The sequence below is a fragment of the Oenanthe melanoleuca genome, chromosome Z (assembly GCF_029582105.1).
Source record: "Oenanthe melanoleuca isolate GR-GAL-2019-014 chromosome Z, OMel1.0, whole genome shotgun sequence".
Taxonomy (NCBI): Eukaryota; Metazoa; Chordata; class Aves; order Passeriformes; family Muscicapidae; genus Oenanthe; species Oenanthe melanoleuca.
This window is the reverse complement of record NC_079362.1, coordinates 60,621,545-60,638,585: the sequence shown is the minus strand read 5'-3', so window position 1 is coordinate 60,638,585 and position 17,041 is coordinate 60,621,545. Positions and strand designations below refer to the sequence as shown.

At 36.6% G+C, this 17,041-nt stretch overlaps 1 protein-coding gene across 2 annotated transcripts in view; it reads left to right on the top strand.

Moving 5' to 3' along the window:
* ITGA1 (integrin subunit alpha 1) overlaps nt 1–17,041 on the top strand; it is a 75,626-nt gene that overhangs the window by 16,729 nt on the left and 41,856 nt on the right. For both annotated transcript variants that reach the window (XM_056514859.1, XM_056514858.1), the window contains 5 exons: nt 11,460–11,580; nt 13,680–13,792; nt 14,765–14,853; nt 14,944–15,058; nt 15,714–15,841. In XM_056514859.1, coding sequence (XP_056370834.1) covers nt 11,460–11,580; nt 13,680–13,792; nt 14,765–14,853; nt 14,944–15,058; nt 15,714–15,841 — 566 coding nt within the window. The remainder of the gene's footprint in view (nt 1–11,459; nt 11,581–13,679; nt 13,793–14,764; nt 14,854–14,943; nt 15,059–15,713; nt 15,842–17,041) is intronic.

The window sequence follows — 17,041 nt, the reverse complement described above, 5'->3', positions numbered from 1 at the left end:
TGCTGAGACTATAGTTGAGGTGCTACTTGCATTAGACTGCTGTTAAATCTGTGGTAAAATAGCATATATATGTAACAGGAGTGTTGTGGGACGTAAGCTGGTGGCATGAGGTTCATTTGTACCTTTTCAGAAGGTCTCTTTTTTAAGACTTGCAGGTCCTGTTCACTTTAAAAGACTTGAGTCACTCTTAAATTACCCCAAAACTGACCTTAGTTTTGCAAACTTCAATTCAGCTTGGACAATTTCCTCACTAAAAACTTCTATGGTAGTTCTGTGAGGGTGATGAAGATGTTTGAAAGAAAGAGTAACAGGTTCTTTATGGAACTCCTGGTATCACGAGGATACTAGGCCTGGTCCAGATAGATATCTTTAAAATTATGGGTGTACTTCAGTGGTGTGGGTGGGAAATGAAAGTTATTAGTGCCAGTAATTCATGTAGAAAACTCTATCTTAAACTGCATCTAAAAAACAGGATGTTTTTCTACCTCTAGAATCCAGCTCTAATTTTTTTGGGGGAAACAAACCTTCCTTTTATAATCTCTTCATGGCTGGGTCCAAATTTCCCTGAATTGTTTATTGACCAATAAAAATGAAGATTTGCAATTAAAAGACCTAAGATTAATTTTGCAGTGCTTTCAACTGGTTTACCAGAAAAATCCCTACAGCAGTGATACAACAAAAGAGATGTTCATGGTCTTACTGATACTTGAGTGCCAGAGTCTTTGAAAATTAGTTGATATTGCATATTATGCTAAAGTGTACATTGCCAGTCAGTATTGATAATTCATGATGAATTGGCTTTTGGGGAATTTATTAGCTTTTCACTTTTAAAAAAGTATCCTCACTATAAAACTATACCCATATAAAAGAAGAATATTAAAAGCCTGTCAAATTTTACTACAGTTTTTAAAATTACTTTGTTTTTCAACTGCACTTTGAAATGACAATGAACTAGTCACCAATCTTGACCATATTCTATTCTAAACATATCCCTCATTATTTCAGGGAATGAGTTTCTTGCTAGAGGTGCATCTTCTGTTCTTATTTCATGAGTGATACCAGTGGGAAGTTGGCATATTGATTTTGTCCTTTTTTCTCATGGTCACCAATGAACTCTGTATGCCAATTCCTGGCTTACTGGTATAGGAATCCATTTACAGAAAGTTCAGTTTTATCTGTTGCCTGTAAATTATGCTCACAGGTAGACTGGAGATGAGCTACTATCATATGACACATCAAACTTGTCAAAGTCCTTGTGATATCTTAGACCATAAAATGAGCTAAGCTGCAGCAAAATAGCTTTTGCAGCAGTCTTATGAATTGACTAGTGCAATACCAGCTGTTCTTTTGGTCTTCTCTGTTGAAATGAGTAAACTTTTCTTTCTTATGGTGCAGTGTCTTTTATGACGTGTGTGGTTTTTGTGACCTTTACTAGATTAAGCAACTATTTTTATGGGTAAGTCCATGGAAAATTGAATTTAATTATCACTGTGGTAATTTGCAGTTCCACATTCATGTTCTGCTTGGATTTCTCAGTTTCTCATGAAATGTAAACTTCATGTTATCGCAGAGCCATGTTCTTTAGATTGTCCAGTACAATAAAGGATTTCTCATCACCATTAATTCATAGGTAGAGACAACTAAGGCAACAAACTGGCTGAGAATTATCTTCTCTTTATCAGTGAAAAGTCATAGATTTCAAACCAGGAGGGCTCTGGAAAGGCTACTGTGATCACCCACGCTGGCACATGCTTGAAACAGATTCAGGATTTTGCTATGAGCAGGTCAGACCTGATCTGTGCAAACAGGCAGTGCTACTCCCTCCTCTTGAGGACAGGCTGGCTTTCCCTGAGGGCATTTCAGTTCTGTGCAGCTGGGGATGAAAAGGCATTTCCATCTGACCCTTTGTGAGAACGTTAGCATCTGGGGACCATTCATGGAGAAATTCCAGCATTTCAAAAAATACGTGACTTATTTTGCATTATTGCCCCTAGCAATCTCTTATCAACTATATTCTCACTGTAGTAATTTTTTAGTTACCAGTAGGATAAAAAGTTTTTTAAAAGTAAATCTTGAACAATATTATTGACTATATAATTTGGTGCATTGCAAAGAATTAACAATAGGAAAAAGGAATTATTTGGATGATGATTCTTTTTTTCAGTCCAAGCTCCATGTCAAGCATTTTCAAACTTCAGAATCTGCCTTTAGCAGCAGTAAGTTTTATCCCTTACTCTCCAGTTCTTCTCTCAGAAAGCTGCACACACAATTATTTAGGTTTTTTTTTTAATTGTTTCAACTTTACTAGGGTACAAGTAAAGTAACATTTAACATTAGTAAAGGTGATTTCTGTGCTAGACAGTTGTAGTATTTCCCTGTGTCTTTTAAATGGAGTTCAGTTTAGTGAACATTATTTTATTTTATGTTTTTTCTGTATTTTATAACAAGTTTTTCTGGATATTAAGTCGTCATGCTAAGAAGCACTTTAAGATTTTTCAGGTCTCTGCTGCTTTAGGAATACATACAAACAGGGAAAAAGAACTCTATGTATCCATGACATAAGAAGCTGCAGAAACATAGTGATTTCCTCTTACTGTACTAGAACATGGTTCAGCTAAAAATGAATTATCTTTGTGTTGCAGTGAAAATTATGATAGCTGTTTTATTATGGGAAATAATAGGTAAGTTTTGTCTATACATCTTGGCTATACCTCACAAGTTGATTTTTTCTTTTAATATACATGTCTGAGATTTCATGCTGAAGTGTGTCTCTGCCCCACTGGTCTCTGTCATTTTTGTTTGGTCAAGCTTTCTTCTTGCTTTTGGGTTTTTCCCCCCACCAAATCACTGCATAGAAAAATTGTTTAAGACCAAAGGAAAACCTAGATATTTGTAAGCTTCCATCCTTTCCCTACCATTGCACCCAAAAGAAATTGGATCGCAGCTGAATTTATATTGATGCTTTTTATAGAGACAATCTATATTTTTGTTGTATGTGTAAAAACTGTCTTATATTGATGCTTTAGCTAGCTAGATGGGAGTGGGTCATATCAGGATATTTGCACTTCATCTTGGCGAATTTCTTTCCTCTCCTAGTCCTAGACTTGGTCAATGCTTATGTCCAAAGGATTGCATGTGCACAATCAATCAATCCTCTGTATCACTTATCTAAGATAAGAGCTTAGCATGTTGTTAATCACTTACTGAGAATGTGCTGCTGTAAGGAGTCTTTCAATTCTTCAAGGAGTAATCTTGAGAGATAGATACCTTCTCATGGGGAGAAGGGAGCATACTTGCAGTTCTGGCAGGGAGATAGTAGCATGAGTTTTCAGTTAGGCATTGTTTTTTGCATCAGTTCTCAGATTATCAAATTTCCCACAAGTTTGAAAGGAATTTCTGTCCTGAGGCATTTTATAGATAGTTGGTTTTAAATTTGATGGAGTAGACAAAGCGTAGGCTTATCAGATAGAGTGACTTGTTCGAGGGTCTTTTCTGGTGCAATGGTTCGCATTCTCCTAAAGTCTATTTAGATTTTTTTATGTGTAAATAACAGCACAGTGGCAATGTATCTACCTTCAGAAGTGCATTAATTTGCCTTCAGTGTTTAGCATTTTTTCCTTGGTTTTGACAGTTGTTTTTTTTTTTCCAAAGAAAGCTTGTAAGTTGCTAAGGAAAAAAACAAGTACAAAGCATGGATTCAAAAGAAACTTAAAAATATGTAGACAATGCCATTTGCAATTCAGATTTGAACACTGACAAATAGTGATTTCCTCAAGTCAAAGGATTCACCAGTGTCATGAGTATTCAGGACTTTCCTTTTCCTTAATCCCTGTGTTAGCATACTAAAACTGTGAAAGATGTAGCATGTTGCATAATGACAAAAGTTGCCAGTCTCCATCTTCTCAAAATAAACCTCCATGGAATCACAAATGGCTCTTACTGTTGAATATATATTATACTTAACATCTTTGCCTTGAAATTTCTGACATAATTCTATAGCCTTGCATGTGCTTTTTCATGAACTTCAAGTCTGAATAAACTCTGCATTGTAACTCTTTATTGTAAAATACATCTCTGATTCAAAGGTGCATTTACAATAACTAATTGCTAACCATAATAAAGTGGCACTATGGTCATACCATTTTTTAACCAGTGATGGGTTGACCTTCTCAATCATTTGTGCTACCTATTGCACAAGCCAGCTACATTTTTGGATTGAATCATAGCCAGAAGGTTAGAGGAACTATTGTTCAAAGTGACATGATATATGTGATTTGAGAAGATAGAAAAGGTATGGCAGCTATTTGCTTAAGAATGAAAAAAAAAAGATTAGGTTTGTTTCCTCCCCTTAAGCAAGTGTCACAGAATTTAATTTTGTAGGAAACATTAAATGAATACTTAGAAATATTCATTAATTATTTCACATTATAAGAAAAATAACACTCTTGATACTCAATTACCATCATATTTGTTTAAAAGAAATAGTAAATTTCATACTGGTTCTACTTAGGTGAGGTTTTTTTAGTCTAAGAGCAGCAAAATTGTCCTGTAATACATAAAGTATGCTTGTGTAGAAAAAGCCTAACTAACAGTGTGAAGTCAAATGATAAATCATTATGAAAGAAGTGGCTCTTGGTATCTTGTGTTTCCGGAGCACAAGGTGTACTTCACCTACTATGCTAGTTTCAAGAAGGCTGCATGATGAAAAGCTTATAGAACATCAGCCAGCAAAGCTGGGATTCATCATAACTGAACAAGTGGCTGTAGAAAACCAAAGCAAATGTCCTATTTGACTCTTACTGATGGGTTTTATTTCAGAAAACAACATACATGTTCATTTTAGCTATGGTTTCTGCCTGAAATATGGGGTTTACAGTAAAGCTGAATGGTAGGAAATGAAATTTCCAGTTGGGTTTCATGAGGAATGGTCTTTGACAGCAAAGCAGGATGGGCATCGAGGGAATGCAAAGATTGTAGGAATTTGTGTAGAGTTCAGTGTTCATGGAAGAACTACATCCAAAAGATGGACTGGAAATTACTGGAGACAAGATAAAACGTTTTGTAGGAGTTGTTTCACTTTCACCAAGCTGCTAAATTTGTTAAGACTTTGTACATCTGCGCAAGTCAAGGAGCAGACTTCGTAAAGTTCTTTGTATGTGACTGCATATTTCTAAGGCTTTTTTCTTTATTTGGTGAGAAACTGCAAAGTGCTAAGGATTGTCATGACAAGAGGACCACTTTCCAAATTCTGAACAAAATAGTTTTATTCTGATTACTGCTAATTGAATGGGAGACATATTCTTGGTTTCAGCCACTATATTTCCAAGTTTTGCCTGGTGCATAGTGTTATTCATTTAGTACCACATTACAAAGCATTGATTCAGTATATTTTCAGACTTGATACTGCATTATAAAGCTATTTTCCAGCACAAAATACTTAGTACAAAACCAGCAAAGAGAGCTTTATTTAATGGGTTGTACAAAGCATTTAATTGGTTTTAAAAAGCACTTGGCAACTGCGTCTGGAATTACTTTCAAATATATATTTCTTGGTCTTCTGGGGTATTTATCTACTTTTAATAAGAAGTGGTTTATTAATTATTCAATCTCTTTCCAGAAAGTCAGTCTTTTGCTCTTCAAAGGTTAAAGATTAATGAAAAAATGCTGGAGGCAAAATCATACAAAAGTTCTTTTGTAGCCCAGAAAAATAAAAGGCTTGATTTAAGCACTACTGAAAAATTTCTGAAGTTGATTTTTTTTTATCTATATACAGCTTTATTTGAAATATGTTGATATTTAGCCAGGCAGAACTGAATGCAGCAAGAACTCCTGCCTCAGTTTCCTTGGCCTTCCGCAGACCAGAGCACTGTGGCCTCTGAGCTCACAGACAGCAATTGTACAATGCTTCCACTTGGCATGTCAGTGGCTAAATCTCTTTTTCCTAGGGAAAGGCTGTGTAATTCTGGAGTGACATTGTCACAAGTGAAGCAAAATAATAAAAGTGTGTAGATTTGCTGGTCCACTTTCCCATGTTGGAGCCATTATTTTAAAAACAGCGTTTCTGTAGGTATGACTTTGCAAGTAGACGCAAGTTTAATCTTCCTTGCTACCAGCCAGGTGCAGCCCAGCCCTGCCCAAGTGCCTGTTGGTGCCGTGTTGGTACAGCTAAAGGATCCACAAAGCTCTGAGGAGGTTTTGTTTCCTGTGTATACCCAAGGACACGGTTTGTGCTCTGCTGGCCTCACTGCAGCGAGCTGAGAGCTGAGAGCTGCAGCTCAGGCTTGCAGGTGCCAACACACAGCACTGTCAGTTTCCTCAAGTGAAAGAGTTTTCAAATTGCAGACCATGGTACTGTTTGCCACCAGTTTGAAAATAAGCTTTTGTGGGATGCCACAGCAGTGCTTCCCTCGCTGAGTCACATTTGCCAACACCCCACTTGCATCCTTTTATGCTGATTAGTTTCATCGGTTTTCTAAGATCACAGGACAGGTAGTCTTTGCAACATCAATGTAAAATACTTTTGAAGGAAGTAATTTACTGTCTTACAATTATTACATTTAAAATCACCTAGCTTTCAGTACATTTTGATCACATCCACAGTTCCCTGTTACTGTATTGCACACCTGTTCTGTCTGCAGATTTTTAAAGTATCTTTACAACACCATTGTTTGTAGTACATGCTGGACAAACATTAAGGCAATTTTTCTTTTAATTTCTTTTCCAAGATGTCTAAATATACAAGAACTCTGAAGCATTTTAATCTTATTTTAGTCTTCAGCTTAAATTTCTGCATTCTCTCTTACATTGCAGGATGGAGGCAGTCTTATTTTTTAAGTTTTTTTTTCAATTTCCCAAAGTTTTCCAATTGTGCATACTTATGAAAAACATTTCTACTTGTTTTGATGTGCTCCTTGGTGCACTGAGAGCTGCTTTGTTTCAGTCTCCTGAAAAATACAGATTAATTGATTAAAACATCGGAAGTGCTATAGCAGTAAGTGTGAAATGAAACAAATATAACTTTTTGACCACATGCTGGCAGGGAGAAGTAGCGCAGAGCCAATGTGTTAGCCTTGCCCATTGCTAAGTGTGAATTTGTCCTTTCCTGTTCTTGCAAGAAAGCATTTTTATTTCTCAGGATAAACTCTATTTATAGAGGATGCAATTCTTATTTGCCATAGACCATACACAGTTAAAATATCCTAACCTGATTTATTTCTTGTCTTGTCTAAGTTTGTCTTCGTGATGTCATTTATTGTGGGTGATCTGTTTCTCATCAGTAAAGAACCAGGTGTTAGGCTTTGTTCTGCAGTTTGGGTTAAGTTTATATCCATCTTTTTAGGAAAATAAGGGTTCCAATTCTGTGTTTGTAAGGTTAGAGTGGCCAGCCAGGCAACATGCTTGTGAACAAGTCCCAAAAAAATCTGGTTTTTCATGGTTTGGAGGCAGAATAACTATCCAGACAGCACAAAGGTTTAGTTAAATGAAGTCATTAAATAAAACAGAAAAGAATTTATTAGTGGCTACCGGACAAGTATGAGCTACTACTCCAGGTTTGTAATTGAAATAATATTTGTGTTGTCGTCTTGGTGACTGAGTGTTAACCTTTCATGTATAGGTACAAGCTGTGCTAAGCTTCTAAAGAATGGCACGTGCATCAGCTCATGTTCTGCTCAGTGTAAATCAGTAGGGAGAGGAACATTGTCCCAGGTTTACTGCAGTGCCTCGTTTCTTGTAGAACATGAAGATAAAACTGGAACTTCAGTTTTAACCTTTGAGAAACTTTCATACTCTGCATTTCTGAACTGTGTCTGTTGATTTTGGTCTGTTAGCAGTCATTCTGTTAACACAATATGAAATAGTTCAAAATCTTAATTTACCTACATTATTTGTGTTTAAGTCAAATACTTTCTATCTTACGAAATTTTTTTTCTCCTTAATTCCCATAATTCTGAAGAGAATCTTCTCCAACTTCCCGTTAGTTCTCCTTTTTCCACTGCTTCTGCCAATACTCAATTCATACACAAGTTAGCTAGAAACAGTAGAGAATGTATGCCATCTTAGACAGAAACTGGAAATTTGAAAGAGTTCTAACTGGATATTATTAATCATACAGTTTTCGCAGTCACAAGCAGTAATACTTTTAAATGCTCCTGTGTACAGTGTTCTCTCTACTAAAAAATTAAATAAAGCATGAAAGCCATAAACCAGTTAGATTATTGTTAGCTAGATGTGTAATGTAGGTCACTGTAAACTCCACCTTTCCATTTTCCATCTGCAGATTTGAACATCTCTTTGTCTTGTAAGATTCCCTTTTACAGAATCTACGGAAAATGCAGCAAGCTACCTTTAAATATGTTAATTACATGTAAGTTCATTTTACACTGCTTATCATGACCCTTACTTAAATGCAAAAAAATTATGCTCATCATGTTTCAAAGCATATACAAGACAGAGAAAGCTATGCAGCATATTAAAATATGCCAAACAGTTTGTGTATGCAGTCAAACTTCAAAATACCAGATTTCTGGCTAAGGTAGAAGGGGAGGATGAGAGAGCAAGAGCACAGCCATACTGGATCAAATCAAGATCATGTTTTGTCCAGTATCATGTCTGCAGGAGTGCAAGTAAGCTGATGGCTGCAGACAAAAAGCAGCCATGCAATCATATGTAACCTTCCTCTTCCAGTTTCCAAGTATCAGTTTCCAGGTTCTTCCAGCTAAAGGGATTTCATGAACCAGATGTGCATTCTCTGTGTGTTGTAAACTGCAGTGGTTTTGTCTTCCATTGAGTTGTTCAGATCCCCATTGAGCTCATTACATTTAGCCTCCAGAACAGTCTATGCTAACAAGGTCTACAGGTTTGTTCTGCTGTGTGGAGTCACCACCTCAGTTTTATTTCTGACCAGTCTGGCCCATCTAGCTTATTTTGGTTCCTCTATCTCCTTCTATCTGTTTTTAGAAGAAAGCATTATTATTGTTGATTCTAAGTTGACCTCCCTCAGAAGCATTGAGGGTTTGGGTGGTTGGTAGCAAACAGCTGGCATTTTTTATTTGTCTTCTGGTTTACTTACTAGCATTTTGTATTTTTAGCTGTTGTAGCTATGAGGATTAGAAACGCATGCATTAAAATGATGAGCTTTGTGAATGTTACATAACCAATTCAGGAAACTTCAACACTATTTTTACAGAGTAAAAATCCATAGTTGTCAATGCTGCATCGCTGTGATGAAACTCCTTGTCCACCAGCAGATCATAAAATGATGGTAGTGATTATCCTGGTGAACAGAGTACAGGGTGCACATGTAACCTTTGGCTGCTTTAGGAGACAGCTGATGGGCTGGAATCTTGGGTGGCCTTTAGTGTTTCATGTCATGGTACATGTTGAACATCATAGGGTGAGAAAGGGAAGAGCGTGCCTCTAGAGACCTGTAGAAGGATGGTCTGTCCTCGTTCAGAGGCTAAAGTGAACGGGCTCCTGGAGATCACAGAGAGAAACTTGACATGGGTATACTGGGCTTCTGCATTTCCTTTTGAACTAAGCAATGAACTTAGTTACTTTAGCAGGTGACTCATTAGTACTGTTTCATTATCTAGGAGGTAGGTCGTGAGTGTAAATGACATGGTCTCAGTCCCTTATATGGTTTGAAAAGTAATAATAGCGATTGTTCTTATTTGTTCAGGAGTAAATTCCAGTAAATTCAGTAAATTACTGAAATTCAACAAAACAAGACTGGAACTAGTGATAACTTGACTGAGTTCCTAAAAATTTTCAATTATACTTGAATGACTGAGGATAGGGGAGGAAAATGCCTATTGCACATGAACAGGCATAGCAGGATCTTTTTAAGCATAAATGTTTAAGGGAGACAAAATTATTTTCTAAGAAATTATTTCACATCAGGCTGTCAATGATTAATTTTTTCATATCACTTGCAATGAATATTTGCTGAAGAACTAATCTCTGTTTTATTTTTTTCCACTTCTTTGTATTTCCTGACTCTTGACTGGAGAAAGGAAAACTAAAATAACATAAATTAAACTTTTCCTTTTTTTGCTGTCCAGTGAAACTGGAAATACCTACTGAATGACAAATGGTCTTCTGTGATAATTTTACTGCATTAAGCAGGAAATAAGATGCTGAGAAAGACAGATTAGCATTGACCACTTGGGAGCTTAATTATAGTAACAGTCTTTCCATGAGAATTTTGTCAACTCCGTGGCAAATAACACAGATGTGTTTTAGTAACTGGACATTTTTGAGATGCTTTGACATGCAGCAAGTAGTGGGTATTTGGGTATTTTATGTAACTGTTAAGTGTCAGCAGATGATCAAGAAATGCTTCTTTAAAATTAAATTAATTTTGTGTATATCGGTTTTTAAGCTGTCTGAATGTTCTACAAATTCACCTAATTTTTTACTCCTGTGAATTAAATATACAGCTCTGCAGCAGCAGAGTCGGTGGTTACTTTTGAAATTGATTTACAGGATGAAGATGGAAGAGATCACTATAAGAAACAGTAAATAAAGAAAATATAAATAGCCTTATTTTTATACATAAATAGTGGTTTTTGCTTCTTAATGACCCTTGCAGTTGGTTATAAGTATAACTTCAAGCTGGATTTTTACCTTATATCTCAAATTTTTCTGAAACTTGCTATACACTCAAACTTCTGCAGTATTTTCCTTGGGGATGATCACTGAACTTTAGGGTACTGGAAATAAATCAGAAAAAGCATTTACTCTCTTGCTTGATCTCTTCACAGTCCAAGACCACCATTGTATAGTAACTTTTCCTAAATGCACTAGTATCAGAGTTCTGCAAATAATTACATATAGCTACTATGGAGATCAGCGTATGGTTGCATAGAAAATTTATTTTATTCTTTTCCAAATGTAAATGATTTACAGAAATTAGCAGAAAACTAGATACTTTTTTTCCCTAATATAGATTAAAATTAAATACATCTGAAAGCCTTTCCTTATTCTTTTCCTATGTGGTTTTTCTGCAAAAATTTTCTGTTAAAAATTAGTTCTCAGTTTAACTACTTACTTGAATGAGGGAAGGAAGATTTTGTGTTAAATTCTTGCTTTAGAAATGAATGGAGCTAAAAGAATAAATTAAACTAAATAAATAACTAAAAAGATATTTATCCTTGAAGGTGATAGTTTTTTACTTACTGTCATTTGAATTGATTTTAGAATGAGTGATGGGAGTTTGAAAATCATGTTTTGGATACAGAAGTCCAGTTTCTAACAACTCTGAATTTAGTTGTGTATCTCTGTATGAGGAAGTATGTTTTAAATATCTTACAAGATGTGATATGTGTGCCCCAAATGCCACTTTCAATGTGTGTTGTACCTTTCATTAAGTCATAATTGAACATTGATTTCTTGGAACTATTTGGGCTTATTCGTACTGCTATATACTGATTTTTTTTAAATACTAATTTTTTTTAAAGCTCTCTTTCACCTTGTTTGCACTTCCAACGTTGATGTGAAAAATGCACTGACCTTCAGTGGGCCTCTGGAAGACATGTTTGGGTACACAGTTCAACAGTATGAAAATGAGGAAGGGAAATGGTAAGCTCTTTTTCTCTTTTTAAACTGAACACTCCAAATCATCAGGTATTCAGTGACTCAGGTGCTGTACTTTTGTTTTCAAGTTAAGGTCAAATTCTGTCAGGCATATTTCTTAAACTTCTGCACAGTCCTTAGGAAATCTGGAAAGATTGGGAGAGAAAAAAATCCACATGTATACTTCCAATTATCTCCTCAACTAAATGACTTCACAAAATGGGTGAATTACCTCATTGATGGAGCTGAGAAAGTAGTGTTTTGCCTGAGCTCTGTTTTTTCCATTTACCAAATGAAATCTTCACCTTTTCCTTCAGTTAATGTATTTACAATGAAATTACTCCTGTTTTACCTAAATAATCTGCATTAAGTGCTTTTTTCTAAAGTTTTCTGCCAGAGGTTGTCTAAATTGAGGTTTATTTAACTCAGTTGGAAGATTTACCTGTCAAAATATTAATTAGTTCAGTAGTCTCTCTGCTTTCTCTTTTGGAGAGCTAAATATGTCTTGCAACTGGTAATATATTTGCATTTGAGACCTGGAGCCTTTATCTTAACCTCTCGTTTCCTTCCTGTTGTTCTAAGTAGAGGCTGTATTTTGGCATGCACGCTCATATCATTGCTTCTTGGTCATTTGATAAACACCTGTCTATGCCTTTCCCTTGTTAAACCCCCCAGAGGCTGATGACTGGGCTGGAGAACTGAAATAACAATTGTGTGGTAAAAGGTTTGGGAAAGAGATCTCTATCATTCTTTGCAGCTGGCTCTGGTTTTCCCAGAGCTTTTTCTAATTCTTGGTGAACCCAGGGAGCCCTGCAGGAGTGACAGGCAGCAGGAGGCTGTGTGACAGAGAGGCCAGACTATTCTGTGGTGAGCAATCACCACTGCAAGGGCTGGCTCTGCCAGACTCTGAGAGTCTGACACCACTGCAACACAGTGCCCAGAGAAATGAAACCACAGAGCCTGCTTTTGAAATGTGCTAGTTCTTGACTGCTGCCAGTGTAGGATGTTTAAATACACATTTGTGTGAGGGTCATGAGAGAATAAGAATAGTGACCTTCTTTGTGCTAATTTAGACCTTCAGGAAATGGAATCCATTCTAGGAGCTGGGATATTTTGCAAAGTAAGCTGTATTGTTGTAAACAGTCCTGAAACCTTTCAAAAGCAAACAATAATATAAGCTGGAACTGGTGGTTCTACCAGTAGCCAAACAATGATATAAACTAGTATGGTAGATCTGGACATCTCTGAAATTGGACTACAGAACTCCTGTAAGTTGTCAAGCTTTCAGCATGTCAGCATTTAAAGTAGAAAATATGTAAGCTAATAGTTAAAAAAATACAAAACACCCTTGAGAGGACTTTTCTACTGCTATAATGCTACCTTTAGGGCAGCAGTAGAGCTTTCCAGCAGCAAATGGTCTCTGAAGCTGACTGCACCTGTTTCTCAGTAACTCAGGGATTCCCTCATGCAAAAAGACAAAATAAAATAGCCTTTCAGACCACATAACACTCTTCATGGGGGCTCCTTCTTTCTGAGAAAGGAACAGCACAGGGGCTTGAACCTGATGACTGTTGATCACCTCCCAGGGGATGTCAGGCATACTCAGCTTCTCTGGATTTTACAAGTCTGAAATTTCTTTTAATAACCTTTCTTTTTTTATTATTAATGAGAGGGAAGAACATGTCTTTTACAGTGCTGCTCCACATTATTTAACACTAAACTCTTCCTCTGAGTGCTTGTGGCCCTCTCCTTTAGCATTTGGTCTCAGAGCATCGAAAACAAGTTTTCATCTAAGATCTTACAAAGATCAAGGACATATTAAATAAAGCATATCTTTCCTTCTGTATTACTTCTAAGACTTGTCATCTACCTACCTATATTTTCCTCTGGAATTTTTAAAAAATTATTCTATTTTGTAATTGGGTATATAGGCACATTTCCTTTTCATGTCCATATTATTTCTCTTGCATCTGAACTGGTATAATAGATACTCTTCTTTTTCTCCATCCTATACTGCTAGTGTGGAGCTTGCTTCAAAATTCAGTTTGCTGAATTTCTGTGCCTGTTAGAAAGAAGACATTTCAGGTGACTTATTTAATTTGCAGGGTACTTATTGGTTCACCACTAGTTGGCCAACCTGAGAAAAGAACAGGCGATGTCTACAAATGCCCTGTGGGAAGGGACAGCCCATCACCCTGTGTAAAACTGAACTTACCAGGTATGAAAGGAGATAAAGCTGTGTCACATGGAGGAGTAATAGAGGTCAGATCTTAAGAGATTTTTAGCTAGTAAGTACACATTAGAAGTGTTTTTCTAGTGAAAATTTGCATGGGGCTCCAAAGCTAAATGTGAAGGAAGTTGTGTTTGTAACATTAAAAATAATTTTATTTTAAGGCTTCTCACTATCCTGTGGAAAACATGCTCATAATTTTAGAATGGGTATGTGGTAGTGTTATCAAAACTTTATTATGACTGACATTAACTGACTGTGGTTGGCAGTCCTGGCCACTGAGCCAGGAAGGTCTTGGATCAGAGTTTCATGGATTACCTTTCCAAAGCTCTCTGAAGCCAAGAGCCTTCATAATGCTGTCAGTAAGCTTTTGATGAAACAGTAACTAGGCTGATGCATCTTAATATGCCAAAGGTAAATATTAATACTTTTCTTTGTCAAGTCAGGAGGTACCTGATGTAGACTGGAACAAAACAAAATTTCTGTTTAATATGAACTTCACCAACTATAACTATCATGAGATTTTTTAAATCTCCTTCTGTTCCTTGAAAACCTAAATATCAGTAATGTAACATAATAGTAACAATTAGAAAAGCTATTAAGTCAGTCATGGCAAGACAAGGTAAAAAAATTTTTTTTTTTCCTAATTAACAAAACTCTGTGCGTAGTAGTATCTTGTTTTCATTGTGCTGTTATTTTTCCTTTTTTTTCATTTCTTGCGGTTCAAGAAAACTATTTGAGACAGCAACCCAGACAAATTTTCTGGGATAAAAGCCAGTCTCAGAAATTTTTCTTGATTGTTGCAATTGAAGGAGGAGGGGGAAGGGTGCTAAAATATTTGATGAAACCAGTGTCAGTCTGGGTTTTATTTTAGTAGCTGGAAGCGCCGTACTAGGGGATATATAATTTAACATTTTGTTTTCATGTTCCCAAATACTTAACATTTTAATCTATTTATAGCTTCTACTTCAGTTCCTAATGTCGTGGAAGTAAAAGAAAACATGACTCTTGGAACAACCTTAGTAACTAACCCAAAAGGAGGGTTTCTGGTAAGAAAGGACTTTTTGCTAATTTTAAAAGTCTGTTTTTTTTCTCGAGTATCATAACAAAAACATTTCACCCTTTTTCATTTTTTAAAGGCATGTGGACCACTTTATGCTTATAAATGTGGACGTTTGCATTATACAACTGGAGTTTGTTCTAATGTCAGCTCCACTTTTGAAACTGTTGAGGCCATTGCTCCGTCTGTGCAAGGTATGCATGCTGCAGGACTTTTCCTGTGTGTCCAAAAATAAAGAGTGCCAAACAAGACAAATGTATACACATAGGCACACTGAAAAAAATGAGCTGCTTAACTTAGCTACCAGCATTACCAAGTTAAGTAAATGTTTTCATTGTCTGTATATAACCTAAATTCGTCCTACTTTTGGAATTTATCTCAGTATAAACAATCATTACAGTGCTATGTAACATCCAAACACAATTGCTAAAAATAGTTGCTTATGTTTTTAACTTATGGCCAAAAGACTCCTTTTAAATAATGATGGCATATTGAGACCTAATACAAACTCAGCTTAGTAATATACATACAAATGTTAAAAGACCTGGTCCTTTGAAAACATTGTAGAAGAATAGACTGACATTGGGGATCACTGGTAAATACATCAGTTATGTGAACTTCTCCCATTCTTAAATTTCTGCTCACAAGAAAACCTCTTCCTGATAAAGAGAACACAAGCCGTGTGAAATACAATGAAAAAGTTGGAGAATGATAGTTGGCATCGAGTGTGTCAGGTCAGCCCCACTGCAGAAGGGTATATATTTGTTACTAGTGACAAAAGTAGCTGGAGCTGTGAGATAAGTTTGATCCTTGTTACTGTCAATTCTTATGTGGCAATTTATGTTGCAGAGTGTAAAACCCAGTTGGACATCGTCATAGTCCTTGATGGGTCCAACAGCATTTATCCATGGGAGAGTGTCACAGACTTTCTAAACAGCCTCCTAAGAAACATGGATATAGGTCCTCAGCAAACACAGGTAACATGGCAGATATTTTATGTTTTTTTTAATTTGAGGGGAAAAAACAATTTACAGGAAATGGTATAACAGTGTCATCTATGGACATCTTCAATTCCAAGAACTTAGAGCAGCAGGATACTAAAGCAAAATAGCTGAAACCACAACTAAGTCAGTACTCAGTCATCAAACAGCAATGTCAGGAAGACTATCCCTCCCCCCAGTGCTCAGGCAGTCTGGTGAAACCAGCTTTCTAACCTAGAGACAAAAGTTAAGTGCATTAAGTGAAGCTACTTGAACACTGTCCTTTCCCACTTCCTTCCTCTCCACAGCCCCTTCTTGTCTTCCTTTGTACTTCGTTGCACAAAGGTCATTTCTGCTCCTCTGAAGCACACATGCGTGGTTTGGACAGCCTTTGACTGTGAGCTTGTTGGAGCAGTGCTCTTAGTGCTGTGGAACATTGGGCATGCAGCCTTTAAACCTTGAGATCCTAATTAACAAGTGGCTGTTTAGCTGCATGTTATTAATGGCAGAAGCTGCATTTGTATAATAAGTGGAGAGGGCCAAATTCCCAGCTGCTATAAATCAGTGCAGTTCCATCAGAATTAATGGAGCTACGACCAATTACCCCCCTGAGGATCTGGCATCTGTCCCACAGGCTGCTGAACAGATTATGTAAATATCAGTTCTAAAAGAACTCTGGGAAGGGGGAAACACTGACTCTGGGATACATATTAACACAAAAACTTTATTAACAGAAGAGAAAAAACTGTTTCTTCCTTTCCTTTCTCTATTTTCTGCCTCCCAAAATCAAGGATTTTCCAGGACCTTATGTAATAAATTGTATGCTACAGGCAGTTTTGCAACTTTGGGTTAGCTGCTAACATTCAGCTCCTGCCTTCACAAAGGAGACTGTGAGAAGATGTAAAGGATACGTCTGTCTGCAGAGAGCATTACCCCATAATTTTCCATGTTAATTGGAGTTTTCAGGTTACCACCCAGGTCCTCTGTTGTCTATACTGAACACTGGCTGATAAAATAACTTAGAAACTGTCAGCTTCACAATCATATCCTTTTCTTCAGATATTGTGAGGAAGAAGGAAAAACACTTTGTGCAGAAAGGAAAAAGTTCCTTCTGTTCTCTTAAACAGATGATTACTCAAACATGTACCATTTAAAAATACTTAAATCTGAACTTCCCAGTAAGGGGCATTGGCTGCT